This window comes from Barbus barbus, assembly GCF_936440315.1.
Source record: "Barbus barbus genome assembly, chromosome: 8".
Lineage (NCBI taxonomy): Eukaryota > Metazoa > Chordata > Actinopteri > Cypriniformes > Cyprinidae > Barbus > Barbus barbus.
This window is the reverse complement of record NC_136736.1, coordinates 10638543-10656564: the sequence shown is the minus strand read 5'-3', so window position 1 is coordinate 10656564 and position 18022 is coordinate 10638543. Positions and strand designations below refer to the sequence as shown.

The following is an 18022-nucleotide window of genomic DNA, read 5'->3' as shown; positions in this document are numbered from 1 at the left end:
CAATATATTACATTTAATATCTCCAGGAAGTGCTCTTGCAAAAAAAAACTCAGGCTGAGGGAAGCACTCTCACGCTGTCTGATGAAAGACGCCGCCCTCATGCCGTCTCCCGACAATCCAGAAGGTGGAAAGGATTTGTGAATCCTGGGAAGATTAAGTGTACAGCTTAGTGCTGTGTGACCGCTAGTTTATACTTTTTTAAATTCTTTTTCTCCATTTCTCTCTCCCTCTCTCTTCCAATCCCTATGTACCCCTTCTTTCGCTCTCCAGGTAGACAAAAGTAAGCTCACGGTTGGGCGGAGCCTGAGGCGAGCGAGCGCTCCGATTGGTTGCCGCGTTGTGTTTCACTGCGTCATGTGGGCAGGATGGATGTGAAAGAACGCAGGCCGTACTGCTCACTGACCAAGAGCAGGAGAGAGAAAGAGCGCCGCTACACGGGCTCATCCGGCGACAGCGAGGAGTGCCGCGTGCCCACCCAGAAGTCCTACAGCTCCAGCGAGACGCTCAAGGCCTTCGACCACGACTCCTCACGCCTGCTTTACGGCGGCCACGTCAAAGAGATGGTCCACCGAGAGGCAGACGAGTACAGCCGTCAAGGTGAGTCACCTGCACCTGTCATGCCTCAGAAATCCATCATGACTTCATCCAGTATCGAGGTCACATGTCATACAGCTTTAAAGCACACACTGGAGGGAAAAGAAAAATAACATATGTCTAGAAATACGACAAGAATGCGCTTTTGGACGGATCGCATTCAAATAATAATATATGGGATGTACGACCATAATTACACATAATTAAAGGAAATTAAGTTTGGTTTGGCACGACCGCACACTTTCTCTGAGAAAACATTTACTTACTTTTGATTGAAAAATGAAGCAGATTCAAAACAGATTAGACAGATTTACGCACACAAACTCGCTCTGATACTTGTCTAGTCGACAGAGCGAAGAAATAAAACATTTCCTCTGATTAGCGCAATCCAAACCCCTCGACCCAGCCTCTCATTTTCAGATCCGAAGTTTCCCTTATAACATATGCCCATGTGTCCCATTGGCAATAATGAATGGCACCATAAAAAACATAAACAGCATTATTGCACTGTTCTAAAGTTTGCAATGTGCCCTGCTCGGCCACAGTTTTATTACTAATTACGAGCAGAGAGCATTCTCACAGCCGTGCTTTTATAAACTCACTCCCATTCGTTGTTCTTTGTTGTTTTCTTTTTGTTCTTCTGCATATAAGGCGTCATCAAAATACACACTGCTAAAGGTGAGTTTTGCGTTGTGGATTTAGCACAAATGTAGATTTGGGTCAAATGTTTTCTCCCTAGGTGTCGTGCTTGTCTGTGTTGCGATAGAGGTTAGCGTTGCGTGTTTGTGTGCCCTTAACATTAGTGTTGTGTTAAGCTGAAGGTCAGTCTAGCTGTTATCAGTCACTGGAGTGCTTGAGGCTCTGTCTGTTGAGTGTGTTTATTTTAGAAATCACAGGAAGTGACACCAGATTACAGCAGGGGGTAAAGGAGCAGCCTGCCTCCAACCATTATGCAGGGTAGCCCACTCTATCACAGAGCGAGAGAGAGAGAGAGAAAGAGAGCAAAGGCGCTCACAGATGTAGTGCAGACACCGTTGAGCTCTTGAGAGACTGCACTTCGGCCTCAACACGGTCTTCAACACTCTCGCCATAATCACCCTGCCACAGACGTCACCTAACCCAGTCTCAAGCCCTAACCTTGGCACGCAACCGCGTTCGTCATGAAACTAATTCCTCCCGTGTGAAATATTTTTAGCCTTTAGACCGTTGCAAACAGCGATACCTAGATAATTAATTTGTGGAGTAGAAAGGACCAGGCAGGCGAACTGAAATTGTTAATTAGCCATTACAAAACAATGGCAGATTGGAATTACTGAGATCTGAAAAAATGTAGCCTTGCTGCGAAGTGCTGCCGTTCAGTTCCATTACAAAGTTCCATAAAGGTCATTACCAGTTCATTGATTGCTTTCAAACTCAAATTAACACTTCATAAATATTTGAGCAGAAAAGCGGTAATTGCTCAATTATCTTATCCTGTACAATTTCATCTACACTAATTGGTAATTTGGAATTTATATAATTTTAATTGAACTTCGGTGGAACGCCGATTATTTCTGTAGTTAATAGCCCTTATTAATTCCTGTTAATGCAGGGGATCAATGCTTTTCTTTTTCATTTCTTTCCTTTTTTTATCATCAAGCTAATAAAATATGCAGCTTTTTGCTGTGATTGTTTTAACATGAAATTCTGTAGATTAAAATAATTAGTCACTTAAATGTGAAAACTTTATTATGTTTCATTTTTTACACTATTAGGTGTATTTCATAAACTACTTTAGAATTCTTTTTAACTATTGCAAGGTAGATATCATTTATTTGATTTATCATAACTAATTTAGTTGATTTGAATTAGCTGATTTTTTTTATGCATTTAAATGCATTTAAAAAAAAACATTTTGAAATCATTTGTTACTCTGCGTCGTTTGAAGAGTCGTAACCATTAAAGCTTACGAGGATCTGCTTGCAAACGACTAAATAAATGATCCGTTTAAAGACCAATATATTTCTGCAATATATATGGTTTTCAGTAAATGTGAGGAAGTTTTTTGTTCCTCTGGCACTGCGGTTTTTCAGGCCTCAGTGTTTTTGGAGCCGCGCAAACCTATCACCATGGCAGATAAGCTCCCTCCATGGAATGCAGTCTGCTCCAGACTACAGAATTCTACAGAATACAGAGTTTGGAAATCATTGGATCCAGACAAAAAGAACGGGAAATGAGTTATAAGTCCGAGCGGCTGCTAAGCTGAAAGTCCTTTCACATTGTCTAATGTGAAGATACGTTTTTAAGTTTAGATTTAATGGACTGTAAAATAATAAATAATGTTATTTTTAAATTTGCATTTATTGATTTGAATAACATTTTATTTGTTATGTAGTTGTTTAATGATTTTGTTTGTTTGTTTATGTAATGCAAGTGAAAGAATTCAAAATAATTTATTCTTATATATGAAATTTTGATTAGTTGTTTAAAAATGTAGTTGTGCATTTATTTTACACATTTTAGCCCAGTAGCACATTATTCATTACTTTATTTATATGTTGAAGAGTAAATGCGATTACTCCATTATTTAGTATGTATAAGTTGTCCACTTTTTTGTTCAGTTATTCCTAATTGTTGAGAAAATGTCAGTATTTAAAATGCAATTAATCTATACAGTCTTTGTAATTTAATCCTTCAAAAGTGATGTTTCATATAGCCTATATTCATAATCAGCGTAGTATTAGCGTTATTAATTTAATTAGTAGTACATATTATTTAAAACAACAATGTTTGTAAAAAAAAATGACCCAATTTGTAGATGTATTTTCTAATCATGTTCATATGTGTTTTCAAATATATATTTTAATATGACTTCATGGTGTAGCATTTTTTTTTTTTTTTTTTTTTTTTTTGTAGTGGTAGTCATCTTGCTTTTGAAGTCAGATATTAACAGCCTGGAGACATTTCTGAAATCAGCATCCAGATTTAAAGTGCTAAACATACCAATCTGACTGCTAACACACTAAGGCATGATGAAGTTATATTCTAGTCTGTACCACTTTTTCCTCTACAGTCTGTACTGTGTGTGTGTCTGTCTGTGTGTGTGTGTGTGTGTGTGTGTGTGTGTGTGAGAGAGAGAGAAACGGCACCTATTCACAAACTTCAAGCTCAATCATTTCACTGCAAAAGTAATTTGATTTTAATTACTAAATTTCCTAATGATTATACAACTGAAGACAGCAGCATGCTAGAGCTGTTTTTTATTATTATTATTCTATCACCTTCATTGTGCAAACTAAGTCTTACAATAAATAATCTGACAGTTTTGATTACAGAAAATCAGATATAAATTGTGATTCTAGCTGTGCCGGCTTGACACAGATATAAATAATCCTTCATTTCAGTAGCAGTTTTCCCTCGGTTTGAGACTTTGCACAGCCCAAGAGACTGTAGTCAGTTCATTAAAACATTTTTAAAGAGCGTGTAAACGTCTGTTTAGACGTGTTGCCGCGGTGTTCCCTCTCATGGCTAATTGCTGCCGTTTATCTGCATCCTTCCAAAATACATGTAGAAGGTGCACAGAGAAAACATCATCAGTCTCACTGTGAAACATATTTTTCAAGCTGATTTTCAAGCTCACTTAGCACAACTAGGGCTGCCAGGGAACATCCGTGATGCTACAGGATAACAATTAGTCAAGTGACTGCCCATCCTACTCAAATACTTGAGTTTGTATCTGTATTTGAAAAAACTTTATGAAAAAACAGTGCTACGCTTGTCTCAATTTAAGTATGTTGTTTTTTTTATCTTGTTTCCTTTGAGTTTTACTTGCCTACATTTTTGTCCTTGTTGAAATTCTTTCTTTCTTTCTTACATTTCTATTTTTCCCCCTCCTTTCTGTATTGTCACTAGGTGAGCTGGAATACACATCATAGTCCTTCAGCAGAGAGAGATATTCTGGTAACTTGGGTTTATAATTGCGGTTCCAAAAAGCGATCAAGACTCAGTGTGCAGTGTATTGTGGGTGTTCGGGGAACAGACTGCTAAGTCTGCGGATATTTGACTGTCTGATGAGACTTGATAGTCTCTTTGTTCCACACATGGGGTGTTAGTTTGCCTTCAGTATAGTGTGTGTGAGTTGTTTACTGAAGCTTTCCTTTCTGCCTGGCTTTTGGGTCAGTTGATACAATCTCCCATGGTAAAAAAAAAAAGAGAGACCAAATAAAAAAGATAGATTGCGGTATCAATTTACAGCTTTATTTTTCTTTTCTCTTCCCCTTTCTTTGGAACCGTGGATCTTTTCATCGCTCGACACTCCCCAAATGGCTCCCCAGATGCCAGCAAGGCCCATTTACCTGTCAGCTTGTGTTTTACCAACACTCTATGGGCTCTTCCCACCCCACAGAACAGGCCAACAAAGCATACCTGAGCTTCCGCCTCTACACACACACGTGAAAGAGACCACTCTGTACTCACAATGAGAACCACTTACCATGACGTCCAGCCTGTGAGTGATATTGAGCCCTCTTGGGCTTTCCCTAGTCCCTCCAGTGAGAGAAAACACACTTTTATCATGCTCATATACTTACAGTGGACTGTGGGTGTGTGCGTATGTGTGTGTTAGAAAGGAGCTTCTAGTGTCCAGTGAATTAGTTTATTTGTCATTCTGCACTTGGCAGAAATAATTGCAGAAAACAGCAGTCAGACTTCAAAATAGAACATTAAATGGGCTCTTTTTAGTGTCTCTTTGATTGATTGTTTCCTCTGCTTAACTAGGGCATGTGGAATGTGTCTTACTCTGCTTGAAACGGTTGCTGCATTATAACCGTGTGTGTGTATGTTTTGTCTTTGTAGCATTGTGTTTAATTACAATTATTTATAGGTAATACAGATTAATATGAATAGACTGACAGGGTGCAAAAACTATTTTTCATTATTATTATTATTATTATTATTTATTTTTATATAATTTGTTTTTATGTATTGTTAATTTTCATATACACCCACTACCATTCAAAAGTCTGAGGTCAGTAAGATTATTTAATGTTTTTAAAAGAACTCTCATGTTCAACGTTGCTGAATTTATTTACATTTATCAGACAAAAAAAATTGTTTTCTATTTTAATGTTTTTATACTAAATAATTCTTGTGATGGCAAAGCTGAATTTTCAGCAGCCATTACTCCGGTCTTCAGTGTCTCGTAAGTCTTCAGAAATCATTTTAATATGCAGATTTGGTGTTCAAGAACTGTTTTTAAAAAATCAGTGACGCTTAATATTTTTTGTTCAAAGTTAAAAGCATTTATTTCAAATACATTTCAACATAACATTATAAATGTCACTATTGATCATTGTAATGAAACCTTGCTGAATAACTGTATTGTAATAAATTAATAAAATGTTAATGTAAATAATGTATTTCTTACTCCAAACTTTTGAATGGAAGTGTGAGTATGTGTGTGTCAATACATATACTTCTAGGGTTTGAAAGAATTGAACAATGAATATAAAAATGGTAAAAGATGTAGCATAGACACTGATTTTTTTTTTTTTTTACTTTAAAGGAACACTCCCCTTTTTTTGGAAATAGGCTCATTTTCCAACTCCCCAAGAGTTAAAAAGTTGAGTTTTATCATTTTCGAATATGATGCAGCGCCTGAAAGTAGTCCCCAGCTATATCATAACTAGTTACCTAGCTGGGGACTACTTTCAGGCGCTGTGTAATATCATTGCGCCTGCTGCACCATGGTACGGCAGCAAAGTTCCTTGATTATTATGCTGGAATGAGAGTATAGTTCCTAAAACGGTACAGTTCAATTGCTAAATAACACTATTTTTATGTACTCGCCAATGCCAGTTTGTATTCACATTTGGTATCTGCAGATTGTTTGTATTGGACCATGTATATAGATATATGCTGAATTAGTTTGTTGCATTTCTTTTACAGGTCAGAACTTTAACCTGAGGCAGCTGGGAATATGTGAACCAGCCACACGCCGTGGTCTGGCCTTCTGCGCAGAGATGGGCCTCCCCCACCGCGGCTACTCCGTTGGCGCAGGCTCAGATGTGGACACTGAGAATGAGAGGGTGATGTCACCGGAACGTGCCATGCGCCTCTGGGGCAGGGGTGTGAAGTCTGGCCGCAACTCCTGCTTGTCCAGCCGCTCGAACTCAGCCCTGACCCTGACCGACACAGAGCACGAGAACAAATCAGACAGTGAGAACGGTGAGTGGAGCCACGCTAGAGCCGCATTCAGCCTTTTAGTCTTGTTTCAGCTACCTCGAACAGATTTAAAAAAAACATTTTCTCTCTACCATGCTGGAAAATCCATCTTAAGCTGATAGCTGTGTTTTGGAACATGGTTACTGGATACTAGCTGGTCTGAGATAGTCATTAGCCATCTTGGACCAACAACAAACAAGCTTCCGGTGAAGCTTAAGGTGCTCAAGCTGCTTTTTGGGAAATTGTGGGTGTTCAAAAAACCAGTTTGAACTCCCTAGAAATCAGCTGCCATGTTCCAAAACTTAAGATGGATTTTTCTAACATGGAGGACCCTGTGAAAGTAATTACTATGCACATCTCTCTTGCACAATATTACCATTATCACACTCTTTTGAATTTTATCACAACTGGCCTGAGAGTCAGTAACTAGCAGAAGGAAGTCAATACATCCACATGCACCCTTTGTCTTTATACCCGTACTACTGCTTCCACGGCCCCGAGGGGACCCTCCAATCAAAGGTCCGTCTTTGTGCCGGGCGCTAGGAGACCTTACCTAGCCATCATTGGAATGCTCCGCTCGCATGATCGAACCCACACAATGGCTGGTTAACAGGCCCCAGTGGTTTGAAGTGCAAATTTGATCATGCTTGAAACCTGGAGAAGTGATGGAAGCGACGATCTCTCTCTCTCTCTCTCCCTCTCTCTCTCCTTCTTTTTCTTTGGTGCCGTCGTTCATTCCCACAAAGCAGCTGTGATGGTTCAAAGAATGCTCAGGTGACAGGCTTCCTCTGGGCCTCATCGCCACACTTCCGCTGCCACTCTCCCAGAGCGGGGCCTCGGCGGGGGGGAGATGTCATCACGCCCTCACATGCGTTTTTGATTATATTTTTATTCACACTAAAATCCTTCAGATTTGTTTCTTGTTGTTCTTTTCAGGTTCACTTGAGAATGAATTGGGGGAGTTTCCCCCCCCCCCCCCCCCCTCATTTTTCTCTACTTTTTTTTCATTAAATGAATTGAGAATTAAAGCTGCTGACAATGAGGTAAAGGACAGCCATTTTGAAAGAAAGGGGGCAAATGAAGCAAATGAAGAGCTGAATCATTCATTATATTCCCTGCACACTCACTCTTCTGTCACTTATTCTCATTTATTAATATTCCTTAGACTAACAGGTGTTATGTGCAAATAACCTTTAAGAAGACCTTATCTAATCATTTTCATTAACACCTTTTGGCTTAATTAAGGAAAGCAAAGCGCTGAGTGTGGAGGATTGTTATATTTGCTTCCATTATGAGATGAATGTGTGGGGTGACTCTCATATCTCTGATGACCAGAGCTATGAGCGCATTGTTCCTTAGGGAGCATATTCTGCGGATTCTTTATTTACTTTACTTAATGTAGTTAATTTGTGAAAGAAGCTGTATGTGTGTGTAGCTCAGATTGATACAAAAAATAAGAGAAGTCAACTCTTGTTGTTTCTGAGAGTTTATTGTTAGCATTTAGCAAGTTAAAAATGCCATACTCTAATCCATTGGTTCTCAAACAGGGTTTTTTCAAGACCGTGGGAATCCTCCAAGATGCCACTCAAAATGAGTTAAATTTATTTAAATATGCTTAAACGACTAAAAATAGACATGGAATATATACATATATATTAGGGGTGTAACGGTACACAAATATGACGGTTAGGTACCTCGGTTTTAACGTCACGGTTCGATATGATTTCGGTACAGCAAGGGGAAAACTTAAACTGTTTTTTTTTTTTTTTTTTACAGTGGTTTACTGAACAAGTTGCTCTTTCTTTAAATACATTCACTTATAGATTACATTTTCTTAGTGATAAAAATCTACCTCATCTTATGTTTAAAACATAGGGAGCCCTTTTACATTAGCCTATAAGGTTACAATTAGGCCTAACAACTTAACCCAAGCTTAAATTTAATTACTATTTATTTTTAAATAGACGATCAACATTCAACTTTAAAAAAAAATTCTATGCAAACATTTAATGCAGTTTTTAAATTAACTTAAAAATTTCTAGGCTATTTGTTCAAATATAAGCTATTCAATTACACACTGGCTGTCATAGCATGTTTCATAACAGATTAATTTAAACATACATTAAATAATTTAGACTGACAGGTTTAGTAAAAATATAATGACTATATGGTGTAATGTTTCGCAAAATGCTCCTCTCTAGACTTAATTTATCTAGTGAAATAACGCGCTGTGGACTCTGAAGACTTGCTGAGGTAAATGAAATGTTACGTGACATTTTATTTCCACGCTGTTGAAACACTGATTGAGCAATTACATGAAGCATGAGATGTTGTAATGTGTATTCGCATTAAAACTAGTAGTACAGAGGAAGGAATTATCGTGTTCAATCCCACCTAACATTAAAGTTTTTAATTATAATGTTTATATTGCAATAATTTCACATTCAATCTTCAAATAAATGTAGAAACAACATAAAGTACATTTTTAATATTTGTTTAATGTCATCTTTTTTTATGACTGAAGGCAAGTATCACTGATACCAACTGATGTCTCTATGAATTTTTTCCTAATATTTAATCATTGACTATAGCTATTCAACATGCAGTATAATTGAGAGCTATCAATTGAACATTTATTAGACTTTAAAAAAATAACTTCTAATTTAAGTGAACTTAAAACAATCTTCACATAACCCCATTATAATAAATGTCATATAGCTACCTGTGCCCTTCAGCAAGAAAATATAGCCTAATTTAATAAAGTTATCAAACACTAAATTCTAAATTAAATAAAGATAAAGTAAAACTACAGGAGTTGTTGATTTCCTCTTTTTAATTTTGTTCTTTGATTAATGAACATCACAGCAGCTGGTTATTCGGTTATTTTGGCCGCTACTGAACTTGATGCGGATCTGACACTGCTTTGAATGTGACTCATCATAAATAAGAAACAATTGCATGCAGTTTTAAGGCAGCTTTAATGGCCTTCTTTTGTAACTTCATGGCTTAACTGACGACATATCTACGACATTGCATACTCCTATTCATACTGGGTTTGAAACATTTTATTTTATTTTGTTTTTGAAAAATTAGTCTTGAAAAACAGGATATACTGAACGAGGAAGCTTCGTTTTAGAAGTGTAACATATCAAGAAATAATAAGTATTAATAATACGTAATAATTTTTTAACTCCATGGGCATTTTTCTAATGAATATACTTTTTATATATAAAATTATCATATATAAAATTGTCAAGTAAAATATGAACCATTGCTTTAACTGTTGTTTTAATTCCCTAATTTCTTTTTTTTTTTTTTTTTTTTTTCTTATTGGTGCATGAAATATGAATTAAATTATTATTGTTACAATAAAATATAGACTTATGTATGTTCAAAATTTAACCCAACTTGTCCACCATCTTGGATTTATTTTTTCACTGCGCTTGTCTTCACTGTGAATGATACCTATGAAATAAGATCTTGTATAATGCTGCATAATTAAGTTCTAACAGTCATCTTTGTTAACAGCGTATGATGTTTTAAAATGTCTCCTCTGTCGGGCAGATCAGTAGGTTTTGGAACAGAACAATTGTTTAGACTTTTTTTTGCAGTGTTAACATGTAACATAAATGCGTGTGGTTTTTTTTCCTAATTGTTTCATTGAATTGTGGCATATGCTGCAGTTGCTGAGGCTTATGTCCTAACATAAGACAGCTGCAGACAGTGTTAGTGAGTCCATGAGGAGAAAATAAAAAGAAAATGTTATTTCTTTCCTTGGTTTGTTTCACTTCTCTCCATTACAAGATCTTTGGTATTAACTTCAGCTACCGTTTCCCTCCAAGTCATGCCTCTTGACATGAATGTTGAAAAAAGCTTTCTCCAGCCATACCAAAAGATTTCCTGTTTACATGTGCCTGGCGTCACCATGGAACAAAGTGTGTCCAAATGACTGACACACTGTTTGGCTTTTTCGGCCTCTTTCCCTCACTCCCCTCTCTACCGAATTCAATATGGAATCATTTGTAGCTTTCAAGATTTTTCTGCTTGTCGCCTCAGAGCTTGATTTGTGTTTGTGCGTATAGGCCGTCGGCCCTCGCGACACTGCCATTTGACTTCAAACGCAATGGAGATTCCATTTGGAGAAAAAGCAGGATTTGTCAACACAAAGCTGAGAGTGGAAGTGAAAGAGGTGCGTCTAGTGCTGTCAGACACGGTTCTAGTGAAAGGATCTCTATTCTGGTCCCACATTTCCAAGTTCATCCTTAAACTCTATTAGAGAGTACACTGAAAGAGACGCTTGCACAGAGACACTCTCGGCTCGGCATAGAGAGCAGTCGCAATGCCTGCTCTCGCACTTTGGACTTAATATCCTGTAATGGAGAAGGGGTCGGGAGAAACACCTGAGCACAATGTGTTCAGCTGCAGCAGAGAAGAAGAGAGAGGGAGAAAGGAAAGGAGAGGGCGAGTGAGAGATGCCGCTAACAAAGGAGGGATATTTTGTCTCCAGGGGACATTTGAGCCAGGGATGCGCTTCACCGCATGCCCACCCGTGTCTCCCTCTTCCTGGGTCACTGGACACCTGCTCACTCCCCCGGAGGGAGCGAATGAAAGGAGAGGGAAAGACACACACACACACACATACAAACAGTTTTCACACCAGAGTAAAGGTGTCTTTCTTTCTTTCTTTCTTTCTATGAATTTATGAAGTTACATGTATGCATGTGTATATATACAATGACAGCAACTCCAATAATAATAATAATAATAATGGTAGTAGTAAATATTTAATTTGATTTTGCATGTATATTTTATTTATTTATTTGTTTGTTTTTAAAAGAATCTCTTATGTTCACCAAGGCTACATTTATTTGTTTGAAAATACAGTATAAACAAATCGTGAAATATTACTATAATTTAATATTCTAATAAATACATTTTACTATAGATAGATAGATAGATAGATAGATAGATAGATCATTAAAAATTATAATTTCTTACATTTCTTCATTTATTACATACATATAATTCTTCTTCTACATGTCCTGCAATCAAAAACTGGAAAAATCACTTTCAAGCCAAAACGTCTGTTCAAAATCATGATTTCTATTTTGATAATCAACTTTTCTTTGAATCCAGCAGAAAATGCTGTGCCTCCTCTGTCATTTGCAGCCATCTTGCCATCATATGACACCTGCTCCTCTGTCTGGATCTGTTTTTGATTTTGAGCTTGTTTGAAGCTCCTCTGTTTCTCTCTCTCTCTCACACACACACACACACATCTGCGCACTACAGAGGGTTCAGGGGAAGAGGGATAGAGAAGGGGGGAGAACCCTAACTACGGGAGAAAGAACCGAAGACCTCGACTGACTATTCAGGGTCTCGTTAGCACCACTCCCCGACTGAGGTTTTAATGTGTCTCCATTTTGATTTTGGTTATTTCACATATTTTGAGGGGCTTTAATCAAAAATTGCACAGCAGATATGAGAGAGCTTGCCCTGCTGTGAGCAAGGAAGCAGTTGCACTGCCATTAGTCCATGTACCCGGCTGAGGGAGAGAAAGTTCCAGAACTCTAGACTCGCCCTGTTTTTTAAGAGCCTGTGAAGCAACATCAAAGGATTTGACAGGAGAGAACCAGGAACGTCTCTGTCCTGACACTTTTTTTTTTTTTTTCTTGACTGGAATGCCTCACTTGAATGCTCACAGAGACCCATTTGGTTTGGGTCAAGAGCTTACATTCTGTGTGTGTGTGTCTGGCTTGTAAATCCAGCAAATGTTCTCAGCAGTAGTGACCAGTGGTCAAGCCAGATTTATCGTGTCAGGACATTCTCAAGCACTCTTTTCTATTACTTGCAATGCCATAAGCACTGGTAGTCTGTGTCGCTGTTTTGCTGAATCATCGGAGGTGATAGAGACCTCTGGGAGTGATTTTCTGCTTGGTGGAGTGAAGTGTCCACCTCCTTTCCTTATGTTTTATATAAAGAGGGTCATAGGTGTCAGCTTAATGAGATTAAGAAAAATGTGTCAACAGTAATGCAAATCCTGTAAATATCTTAACCAGCTTACTCCGGCACAGCAGTTCAGTGCACAGAAATTCCTTCATGGAGGATGCCTGGGTGTAGGTGTAAACACACACAAACACACACACACACACACACACATTTAAACATTACAGCATGCAAAATTGTGTACTAATAAGCAACACATCCAAACACGATCAAGCATGTTGCAATTTAAAATGCACTCGCCTAATTACTTCAGGTAACTTTACAAAAGTGCCTAATAAGCAATTAGATGAGAACTAAAGCCTTTTATCTTAGGAGTGTCTTAATGTATCTAATATATGTAGTTTAGTGCATCCTGCTTCCTTTTTAGCAGGCTAATGCTTTTTCAGACAGGACCGCTTTAATTGGACTCGTGATTAAATGGGCTATAGAGAGATAAATATGTTCAAAAAGTATTACTGTATTAAAAACTGCATTTTAACAATAACCAGGTGCTGAATATGCCTGCAGAGAGAAAAAATTCAGAGCTCGAGTGTGGAAAAAGGCCAAGCATGTTTTGTATTATAAAACGAGATACTTATATAAGGGTTATGACATTCATGTTGCGGCAGAGTGTGTGTATGAATTGAAAAGCAATGCCGTTGTTGTTTCTTTCAGCGTAAAGTGCTCTGGGGTTGTGCGGGTCACACTATCTGTGGTCCTCTGGTCCATACGAAGTTATTGATATCAGTGGTTTAGCTTAGAGACCTGGCACAGGAAGATACGGGGTGATGGCGATGGGAACGGGCTGTTGGGAAAGATTGCAGAAGAAAAGAACACTGTTGCGCAACTATTGCACCACCAATAACTAACAATGAGCCAGACCGCTGATGTGCATGGCACATAAATAAGCCGAATAGACCTGTGAAACAGCACAGCGTTCATGAAAGCATGATGATTGTTTATACTTGAAAATTCACATAATTTAATAGCGACAGGTGATTCGGTGAGAGAACCACAAATGAAACATTTATGTACATGCCACAAAGATGACACAAAGACATTTTGCTTTCGTTCTGATATTGTAAATATGAGGTTTTGATAAGTATTTATTATGCCATTTATCTTGCTAATGGAAAGAGCGTACAGTTCTTTATTTTTATTCCAGCCAGAAACAGGGAAATCTATGCTCATTTTTTTTTCTGGACATTTTTCTTGCAGTCAAGCCTTTTATTAACATTACATGAAAATAACCAGAATAATAACATTACATGAAAATAACCAAAATAACCAGGCAGAGAATTACAGGTAGTAAAGTATATTATGCAAAATCAATCAAACTCTTTCTTGCCGTTTTTACACTGCACAGACAGACAGAAATTGCATCTGAAGCACAGAAAAAAAATAGTTAATTAACAGTTTAATAGTTTAATTATCTAAATAAAGGCAAAAATGTATTTTACATATAAATTGCAAATACAGAAATAAGAACAAAAAGAATAGAGAAAAATATAAAACAATTATGAGGTTCAATTATAAAAAAATACAATGATTATTTGACTGTTTGTGTGTGTGTGTGTGTGTGTGTGTGTGTTTGTGTGTGTATATACACACATACACACACACACACTCTCTCTGTCATGACAACAGCAAAGTTTAAGCACTGATACTGAATAAAGCAGTACTAGTTATCAGAGGTGAGTCAGAATAGCGTAATTTAGTACAGCTTTTATGCACTATTGTATCTTACACCAGGTTTATAATATACACCTTCTGAACCAGAGCTTCACATAGTCCGCTGGTGTCTTCCAGTATCTCAGTTTTTGTTCCCTCCAGGCACATTTCCTGCAGTGTTCTAGTTGTTTAGCAAGCCAACAGTAGTAGACACATTTTTGGAAAACAAACTTTTGCCTTCCGGCTTGAAACTACAATCTATCCAGTCGTACAGGTAGCTGTTGCTTAACTGGTCCAAAAGCTCACAAAAACATGAAAGAAAAAGAAAACAACAAAAAAAGACACGACAGAATGCCTACAGTTTGATTTCATCCCATGCTATGGCTGAATACGGTTTTGTGGCATCTCCGGTGGCTAAACTGAGATGCATTGTTTTCCCGTGAGGGTCGTGAACTTACCTCGGCAGAGTAACAACAGCATATGTGTCTGTTTTGTAAGAAGGATGAGCTATCAGCAGCTCACTCAAACACCCTTATCGCTCACATAACAGAGAGTGTGTTTACCGAGAAACACTGCACTTCCTGAGGGCCCTGTGGCTGCAATTCCAGTGCGTGCGTGCGTTTGTATTTCTGTAAATGCAGGTAGTTGGAATACTTATACTATATTAAACTTATATAATATGTGACTTGCGCACACAAGTCATTTACTAGAAAAAGAAAAAAAGTGGATACAATAGGATAGAAATGTCATCTCAGTGCTGATGGTCTGTATTCAGTTTAATTAATAGCTTGTTTTATACCCATACCAAGCCTGTCATTTCCACACACCTCCTTATATTGAGGTCTCCACACACTGTCACTGATAAAATGCAAATATTTACATATATTTCACCACCTGATGGTCATTTCTAGTTATAATGAAATACCTAGGATTCAAAGAAAATTGCTACCAGGTTGATGATGCCTGAATTATTAAATAATTTAAATTAAATTAAATTAATCGTCTCTACTCTGCTAAATCATGGAATATGAAACTACAATTCTATTCATATAAAGGTTTATTTAAATAGCCTTATTATTCAGTAAGGAGGTGTTTTGACTCTTTCACTTTTTAACTCCTTTTTGTGACTTGAATCTAAAAAGTCATTTTGTCTTCAGCAAATGCTTTTTTCATTTCTCCTTTTTTTTGTTTCACTCTCATACTTCTATGATATATATGCATACGCACATGCACACACACACTATATTATATTATATTATATTCATGTGTAAATATCATTCATATAGAGCAGGAAGGCCTGCTCTGAATACCAGATATGTAGCCAGTCAAAAATAACTATTACATACCAGAGCACTCGTTCTCTCTTTCCTGCTCTCTTGGGCACAAGAGACGCACACACATAACTGACCCATATGGATTCAGTTTAAACACAGAGCTAATACAATGTAAAACACAGTTACCTACAGCTCTTTCTGAGAATAGGTATGTGCAGCAGAGGGTTACTTCAAAGACATTACAATCAGTGGGCATCAAATGCCTACAAAGAAACAGCAGTCGACATCACATACTGCAGTTTCAAATCCAGTCGGCTCACAATACAACCCTCCATGTAGATTCGGCGATTCAGCATTGAAACAGAGATGGTTTTTCTTTCATTCTTTTTTTTTTTTTTGATCAGGTAACAAGGCTTTGCAATGAAAGCTCAAGTAGAATAAGGGCAGGATAGAAACACTGCTGTGAAAAGTTCATTATTTGGACCGCAAGTTGATTCTTGAGAACAGATGTAGCACAGGAAGGAAATACGAATAATTGTGGACAGGTTAAAGGTCTTATGTCAGGAAACATCAAATCATCTGTTCAATCAATGTACTGATTGATGGTCCTGATTAAACCTAGCATTTCTTTTTGCTGTTTCACAAGCTTTATTGTATTAGCTTTATAGTAAGGCATGTGATGTACATATAAGAGCATTTAACTCTGTATTACAGGCATTTAGTGCAAATAGATGAGCAAGTAGCACTTTTAGTTGTTGTCTCTCATTGTATATTCAACAGGACCTGCACATGTGCAAACTAATCTCCATGCAGTGTATACATAGCAGCGTTGGCTGATAGAGTGAGTGCTCTCATCTCAGTAAACCCGGCGTGAACGAGAAGCAGCTGTGTTCTGTTAGCACAAGAGTGTAGACCACTCAGACTGGTGTACGACCCTCCTTGCCCCTCTCGTCCGCACCCCTCAGACTGGACAGATTACAAGCAGACCGGGCTAGATGCTCTAAACCAGCCCTGGACGCTGATAAAAGCTCCACTTGTTTCACTTCTGTCCAGTAGTGGTGTCGTATAACTCTCTGGTCATTCCATCAGAGCGGACCAAATCCAGATCTGGACCCCAAAGTAGCCCCAGATACCCCGGTACTGGAAACCTGCCTTGCTGCCACCGGCCTGGCATCCTGGCTCGCAGTGAAAGAATGTGTTATTTCCTTTTCCCAACACCTGGTGGTAACAAAAAAAGTGGTAATCTGGGTAAAGTTAATTGCAGCTCGTAAAACCGAGTTTGAAACGAGCGCCATTATGGCAGGGATGTTATGAAGCAGTGCTGGCGGCGTAATGGCATTAACCGTGCTTTGTTACACTAGCACACCGTCATTAAAGAGCACTCTCCACAGTGGCACTTTCCAGAGCTGGGCTTTGACTGACAGAGTGACAGTTTCACGAGCCGTGAGTGAGAGCTGCGCACAATGGGCCATGTTAAACCAGACTGTGTAATCGAACATTAACAAGCCACTTTTATTCTATCCTAACCTGACGTTTGACATTAGTCTGCACACTGGACTATGGATATGCCTTAAGACGGTTATTCAGATCAGTTCAAATATTAGAATTTGGATATGGCTGCTTTTCATCACCACTCTGAATATTTGAATAGAGTGTGCAGCTTTTGCCCTTGTGATTTTAGTGTAGCAGAGGAATACATTTCCCTCTGCACTCCCAAATCACCTTCTCAATTCGAACATCAAGTTTCCAGCCTGAGAACTTCACCAAAAAAGCAGAGCCATGCCCTTTCGGTATATAGAAGAGGCCAATGATGTCAGCTCTGGAGGGGACGTCTGAAAGGGATAAGAGAGAGATGGAGAAAGATGGCGAGATGGAGAAAGAGAAAAAGCTTCCAGCCATCTGTGCAAAGTATGAGCTTCCTCGCAGTAGTCCAGCAGATAAGCGCAATGGAAAAGGCCAGAAGGTTTCATTTACAATGTAGTTTTGCGTACTTGCATTCTTACGCATACTGATTAGGGTTAATACTTAAGTGGCTTCATGTCAGATTTTGGTCAGTGTGAAAAATGCTCAGAATTACAGAAACAGACAAAGAACCTCGTAATCAGATCCTTGAATTCAGTTTTTTCCTCTGTATGTTGTGTGCAAGTACTAGCATTGTGACGGTGAGGAAATTTCCCCACCGGTTAATCGACTTGTAACAACACCGGTAGTACCGGTATCACTGTGGGGGGATGGGTTTCCCCTCTTTTTCTTGCTTTCCTTCGCTTTTAAATAGCTTGTAAAAGCATGGTGTGCAT

The 18022-nt window shown here is 38.2% G+C and overlaps 1 protein-coding gene across 2 annotated transcripts in view; it reads left to right on the top strand.

Annotated features, from left to right (window-relative positions):
* Positions 1–270: 270 nt before the first annotated feature.
* The window catches only part of LOC306874087 (teneurin-3), a 238565-nt gene continuing 220813 nt past the window's right edge, over positions 271–18022 (top strand). For both annotated transcript variants that reach the window (XM_079423825.1, XM_079423827.1), the window contains exons 1-2: positions 271–597; positions 6520–6798. In XM_079423825.1, the coding sequence (XP_079279951.1) occupies positions 366–597; positions 6520–6798 (511 nt within the window). In that variant the 5' untranslated portion in view covers positions 271–365. The remainder of the gene's footprint in view (positions 598–6519; positions 6799–18022) is intronic.